The 7,292-nt window shown below is 41.4% G+C and overlaps 1 protein-coding gene across 2 annotated transcripts in view; it reads right to left on the bottom strand.

Moving 5' to 3' along the window:
• The window catches only part of nup210 (nucleoporin 210), a 139,177-nt gene that overhangs the window by 13,493 nt on the left and 118,392 nt on the right, over positions 1-7,292 (bottom strand). The window contains exons 35-36 of one of the 2 annotated variants that reach the window (XM_086001713.1): positions 2,295-2,441; positions 1,762-2,012 (exon numbers count right to left, since the gene is read on the bottom strand). In XM_086001713.1, coding sequence (XP_085857839.1) covers positions 1,762-2,012; positions 2,295-2,441 — 398 coding nt within the window. Of the gene's footprint in view, positions 1-1,761; positions 2,013-2,294; positions 2,442-7,292 lie in introns of those variants that run through there. The other variant, XR_015080044.1, reaches the window with a different exon arrangement.

Genomic DNA, 7,292 nt, shown 5'->3' with positions numbered 1-7,292 from the left:
GAGTGGGGCCGGGAGGTGCCTAGCTCGGGCGTGGGTGCGGAGGAGAGGCCGAGGCTTCGAGGCCTACCTGGAAAAACGGGGAAAGGTAGGAAAATTAATGAGATTAGATAAAAGATTTAGAAAGTAATTAACTTTTTTTAAAAACAATGTGTGTTTTAAAAGCAACGTTTTTTTGAAAGACGCAGAAAGCGGGAAAAAGAAAGGAAAAGTTTGGAATCAAGATGGCGGCGACTCACCTCGGTTCAGAACGATAAGGCCCGCCCACACACGCACCGATTGGTCGACCGTCAGGTCACCAAAGCGTAGGATTGGTCAATCGTCCCGTCACTCGACCGTAGGAGGGCCCGGCCGCACGCGCCAGGAACCCGGCGTACGATTGGTCTACCTCGCGGTCACTCTGTCGCTAATGAGCGGATAATGAGATGCTAACGAGTGGAATTTTGAACGTTTTTCGGACACCGCGGGTGCGATTTTTGTCCGGCCGAAACGTAAATACGCTTACCACCGTTTCGGAAAGGTAAGCTTTCTTTCGACGTAACGCACGCGTAGGTACGCTCTATAACTTTCGAGCGCATAGCCGGACAGACGCACACGTGAGGACAGACAGAAGGACAGACAGATAGAACGATCCGTTTGATCTAGACGAGGGAACTAGATTTAATATTTCCAAGTTTGCAGATGACACAAAGCTGGGTGGGCGTGTGTGCTGTGAGGAGGATGACAAGAAACTCCAGTATGATTTGGACAGGTTGGGTGATTGTACTGCATCTGCCATGCTTCTGCCCAATGTGGATAAATGCGAGGTTATCCACTTTGGTGGCAAAAACAGGAAGGCAGCTTATCTGAACGGCAATAGATTGGGAGAAGGGGAAGTGCAACGAGACCTGGGCGTCCTTGTGCACCAGTCGCTGAAGGTAAGCATGCAGGTGCAGCAGGCGGTTAAGAAGGCAAATGGTATGTTGGCCATCGTAGCGAGAGGGTTCGAGTACAGGAACAAGGTTGTCTTGCTGCAGTTGTACAGGGCCTTGATGAGACCACATCTTGAGTATTGTGTGCAGTTTTGGTCGCCTTATCGGAGGAAGGATGTTCTTGCCATGGAGGGAGTGCAGCGAAGATTCACTAGACTGATACCTGGGATGGCAGGAATGATGTATGAGGAGAGATTGGGTCGATTGGGCTTATACTCGCTGGAGTTTAGAAGAATGAGAGGGGATCTCATTGAAACTTATAAAATTCTAACAGGACGAGACAGACTAGATGCAGGAAGGATGTTCCCGATGGCCGGGGAGTCCAGAACCAGGGGTCACAGTCTAAGGATAAGGGGTAAGCCATTTACGACAGAGATGAGGAGGAATTACTTCACCCAGAGAGTGATGAACCTGTGGAATTCTCTGCCACAGAAGGCAGTAGAGGCCAATTCAGTAAATATATTCAAGAAGGAGTAAGATATATTTCTTAAGGCTAAAGGGATCAAGGGATATGGGGAGAAGGCAGGGACAGGGCACGGAATTTGGATGATTAGCCATGATCTCATTGAATGGCGGAGCAGGCTCGAGGGGCCGAATGGCCTACTCCTGCTCCTATCTTCTTTGTTTCTATGAACAAGTGCCTTGTCTAGGTGTTAGTGGAATTGTGTAAACAAACTTGAAGGAAATTCAACTGTTCTACATACTAGCGGCAGACATTCAACGTGAAAATCGTAATTTAACAAGGGCATAAAAATGCATATGTATAAATAGATAATGTATATATGTCCCTTACCTCTAGATTCTCAAGAATCTCAGAAGTACCAAACACTGTAACTTCAGTAGTTGTATATAGGTTGCTCAAAAGGATTTCAGACTGGTCAGTGTAAAAACCAGGTAAAAATGAAACGTCAGTACCAATTTGTTCTCCGATGAAATGTCCATCAAGTATCGAAGCTTTCACATTGACACATGTTTTGGTTTTGCTAAGTACTTTAAGTTGATGGTCAGTCAATTTCTGCATTGTAATAGCACAAATGTAATGTCCTAAGCAAGGAAGACATAATTATTAGAAGTGCAACTACCTAAAAAAAAATTCATGTTTTGTTTCAGCAACCATGATGTAAGTAAAAATACACAATAGAATGATAATCAATGCCAAAAATGGTCTGAAAATAAACCCTAAATTAAATGTTACTTCATAATATTGTTAAAAATGTTTTGCTTCCATAATGTACAAATATTATTTTTTTGGTAAATCCTGCATGTGAAACTCACTGCTAAGCTACTTACATAAAAATTAATACAATTAAATGCAGGCACCCTTACCTGTATGTGTATCAAATCCTGTTTTGACATGAAACAAGTCTTCAGCTGGGATTTCTATTGCACCATTATTAAAATGCAGATGGCAAGTGACACTGGATTCAGGGTGTATTTTATCAATTGCTTCAACATGCACAGCTGTACAGTCTCCTGAAAGAGAACAAAAAGGCATTTAAAATGATTCATACTAAAGATGAGCAGTTTGGTTTCAACGTGAAATTTTCACGACAACATTTGGTAACTCACTCACATTTTTGTGAAAATTTTAATATTCTGCCTAATTTTTTAGTCTTAAATTTGAATGAGATTTTAAACCCACAGGTTAAACCTAAATCTGAAGCATGGTACAGGTACTTGTATTTTCAAATTGTATTCTCCAAAACTGGACCTTATACAAAGCCGGTTCTATAGAAATTTGGGAATTGTTCTATCTGGGCAACAATTAACAAGAAAATGCCACGAGTAGTACATTTTAAAATAAATATTTTGGTTTAAATTGCGAGTGCTCCCAATATTGTTGGAATACTAGCTTTGAGCAAGTACGGAGTCCAATGGGAAGGGGCACTGATGTATACATTTGAAGGATATGGAAGCATATCGAGTTACTGATGTCAATTGCGTTCTCGTTCACATCTTCAGACCCAGGATAGTGATAGACTTGAAGACAGACAGACAGGCTGGTGAAATGGGCGGACACGTGGCAGATGAAATTTAATGCAGAAAAGTGCAAAGTGATACATTTTGTTAGGAAGAACAAGGAGAGGCAATATAAACTAAAGGGTACAATCCTAAAGGGGGTGTATGAAGAGAGAGAGCTGGGGGTATATGTGCACAAATCGTTGAAGATGGCAGGGCAGGTTGAGAAAGCGGTTAAAAAAAGCATACGGGATCCTGGTCTATCACTATTCTTCTCACTGGTCACTATACTTCCAAGTTTTATGCCATCTGCAAATTTTGAAATTGTGCCCTGTACACCCAAGTCCAAGTCATTAATATGTACATCAAGTAAAGCAGTGGTCCTAGTATCGACCCCTGGGGAACACCACTGTATACCTTCCTCCAGTCCAATAGACTGGAGAAGCTGGGGTTGTTCTCCTTAGAGCAGAGAAGGTCGAGAAGAGATTTGATAGAGGTGTTCAAAATCATGAGGGATCTAGACAGAGTAGATAGAGAGAAACTGTTCCCATTGGCGGAAGGGCCGAGAACTGGAGGACACAGATTTAAGGTGATTGGCAGAAGAACCAAAGGCGACATGAAGAAAAACCTTTTTACGCAGCGAGTGGTTAGGATCGGTAATGCACGGTCTGAAAGGCTGGTGGAGGCAGACTCAATTGTGGCTTTCAAAAGGGAATTGGATAAGTACCTGACGGAAAATAATTTGAATGGCTACGGGGAAAGGGCCGGGGGGGGGTGCGGAGGGGGGAAAGATCAGGACTAGCTGAAGTGCTCTTGCAAAAAGCCGGCACAGGCTCGATGGGCCAAATGGCCTCCTTCTGTGCTGTAACCATTCTATGATTCTATGTCATTCGCATGTGTCCTTTAATCTCTCTGAAGTTGGACCGAGAAAACACGGTGAGAGGCAGCCAGACACAAATTAATGAGCTGCTTCATTTCACGGAGAGTGAACATATGGGGGAATAGTTTTAATAAGAATCACTTAGTTCAATCAGTGCAACTTGTCTTAATGTAATAATACAAAATAATGAACATGTTACACTTTCCCAAATCAGTGCATCCCCTCATCGGACTTGAAACTGAATAATTCCTACCTACACTTCAGCATTCTTCTCCACAGCCTGGTGAAAGCTTCCCTTCACAACTTTGTTTTAAAAAAAAAAAACTTAACTGACCTTGCAGCCTTTATTGGACCTGACTGCCTGTGTCGCAGTTTCTGTTTTTTAATCTCCCTCTGATTATAACGAAGGAAAAGCCCGTCAGACCCCCCCGCTGAGCACCCAGGACCAAACACCTCGAAACACAATGGGTGTGAGGTGGTTACTGATTACTGAAAAATGCTATCAAACTACTTATTATTGCCTACAGCATACTGTATTTATATTTTATTGAGATGTTCCCCACCTCCACTCCCCCAACATTAAAAGTAACTCAGTTTCTCCAAATCCTTTCTATGGAAGAATGGTCAGCCTGAAAGCAACTTTGTACCAACTGTTACTTCTAAGTTACATTTGCTACTTTCGAGAAACTGAGCTATACCATTGGCTAATCTGTGTAGTATAAACAGAGAAATTTGGCAACAGCAGAAACCAGCATAATTACAGAATTGCTTTCATTGGAAGTGATTTTGGAATGTAAAACGGGACATTGATCACCACCTGAATTTATCGCAACATATTACTTTGATGATGCACATTTATCTGTATTCATTTACAACAAAAGCACCGCACATAATTTTCTGAAAATATTTTACACAATTTCCCCCCTCAAAATATATATTTTTATGTTGAACTGCAAATTCCTCCTTAGCATTAGCTCAATAGTTTGAAAACCTCCTCATCTCTTTCCACTTCTCAGCTATGAACTTCTGCAAAGGCTTCTGCTAAGCAGTTTAGTAAGTCATCCATTAGAACTTATTATAACTTTGGTTTCAGGGCTGTTATTCAAAAATAGTCTGAATAATAACCTAAAGAAACTCCGTATACCCATTGAGACAGCTCATCAAAAAGCCATATGGCAGCTTGTTTTAGCAACAATGGCACTGGGCTGAATATCCTGCTAAATTTTTTTTAAATGCCTTTGAAGTTAAATGAAAGTGGAAAGCTACCCAAACAATAACATTAGTTTAACATTCATAAGGTTGGATGTGCTCTAAAGCGTTTGAAATGTTCAGTGGGACTAAAATCAGGTCAAATCTTGAATAATTTAGCACAATGTGAATCATCCCAATTTTAGAAATTATATGTGTATTATCCTCTTTCTCCAGGGGATAGATTATCACTGTTAGATATTTAAATTAGTGTTCATTATTGTTTAAGGGACTACACAAATATTTGAAAAATTACAATTGAAAAAAAATTGTATATGCAATTCAGTTCCATATCTGCTGAAAGCAAACTTGGATAGAGGCATTAGATAAAGTGTGAATAGATTAGGGTTTTTAAGACCAAGAAATTGATGAAAAAAATTAGTAAAAAAGGGAGAAAATAGAATGAGAGTAAGCTAGCAAGAAATATAAAAAACAGAATGCAACAGCTTCTACAAGTGTGTAAAAAGGAAGAGAATGGCAAAATTAAGTGTTGGTCATGTCGAGGCTGAGACAGGTGAAATTATAATGGGGAATAAGGAAAAGATTTTAAATGAATATTTTGCATCTGTCTTCACAGTAGAAGACACAAAAAGCATACCAATAACAGTGGGGAACCAAGAGGCTAATAAGAGCGAGGAACTTAAAGTAATTATCAGCAGAGAAAAAGTACTTGAGAAACTGATAGGACTAAAAGCCGACAAATCCCCTGAACCTGATGACTAGAGGTGGCTGCAGAGACAGTGGATGCATTGGTTTTGATCTTCTAAAATTCCCTAGATTCTAGAACGGTCCCAGCAGATTGGAAGGTAGCAAATGTAACCCCGCTATTCAAGAAAGGAGGGAGAAAGAAAACAGAAAACTACAGGCCCGTTAGCCTGACATCAGTCGTTGGGAAAATCCTGGAATCCATTATTAAGGAAGTGGTAACAGGGCACTTAGAAAATCATACAGGAGACTTTGGTTTATCTGGAGGTTGTATGTCCGGAAACCTCGATCTACCGGCAGAAATCAGGAGCCGTTTTGTTAGGGTTTTTTCCTTCTTGTGGCTTTTTTTCCCCCAACAGTCAGGCTCTGGAAAGTCTCTCTGAAGCTGTTGCTAAGCTACAGAGACGCTTCCAAGGTACGGGCCGACTGTTTGAAGCTGTTGCTAAGCAACAGTGTTTGTTGTCAGATACGGAGATGAAAACCTCCGTATGCTTCAACATTAACGCTGGTATGTCCGGCAGTTTTGATAGATCGGCAACAGCCCGGTCCCGTCGGTGCCGGATATAACAAAGTTTCCTGTAATATGATTAGGCAGAGTCAACATGGTTTTATGAAAGGGAAATGGTGTTTAATAAATTTATTAGGAGTTTTTTGAGGATATAATTAGCAGAGCAGATAAAGGGGAACCAGTGGATGTAGTCTATTTGGATTTCCAAAAGGCATTCGATAAGGTGCCACATAAAAGGTTGCTATGCAAGATAAGGGTTGGGGTAATATATTCGCTTGGATAGAGGATTGGTTAACAGACAGAAAACAGAGTAGGGATAAACGGATCATTTTCCGGTTGGCAGGCTGTAACTAGCGGAGTGTCGCAAGGATCAGTGCTTGGGCCTCAGCTATTTACAATCTATATTAATGACTTGGATAAAGAGGCTGAGTGCAATGTATCCAAGTTTGCCGATGATACAAAGCTAGGTGGGAAAGTAAGCTGTGAGGAGGACATAAAGAGCCTGCAAAGCGAAATAGACAGTTTAAGTAAGTGGGCAATAAAGGTGGCAGATGGGAGTATAATGTGGGGAAATGTGAGGTTATTCACATTGGTAGGAAGAATAGAAAAACAGAATCTTTTTCAATAGTGAGAAACTGTTAAATGTTGGTGTTCAGAGATATTTGGGTGTCCTCGTATTGGAATCAGAGTTAGCATGCAGGTACAGCAAGCAATTAGGAAGGCAAATGGCATGTTGGCCTTTATTGCAAGGGATTGGAGTACAGGAAACTCTCGTTTAAACAGCACCTAATTATCCGGAATTCTCTAATAACCGGCAAAATTCAGCAGTAGGTTTTGAGGCTTCCATATACTGTATAATTGCAGCTGTGCAACCATGGCTCCTGCACCTCTGGTTGTGTAACCATGGCTCCTGCACCTCTGGTTGTGTAACCATGGCCCCTGCACCTCTGGTTGTGTAACCGGGGCTCCAGCACTTCTGGCTATGCTACGGGGCTCTCGTACCATGGGCCATTGTCACTCCATG

Source organism: Somniosus microcephalus, chromosome 11 (assembly GCF_052327205.1).
Source record: "Somniosus microcephalus isolate GS21.2 chromosome 11, FLI_Smic_1.0, whole genome shotgun sequence".
In the NCBI taxonomy this organism is placed as follows: Eukaryota; Metazoa; Chordata; class Chondrichthyes; order Squaliformes; family Somniosidae; genus Somniosus; species Somniosus microcephalus.
The sequence above is the reverse complement of the archived record's forward strand: the minus strand, read 5'-3'. Positions and strand labels throughout refer to the sequence as shown.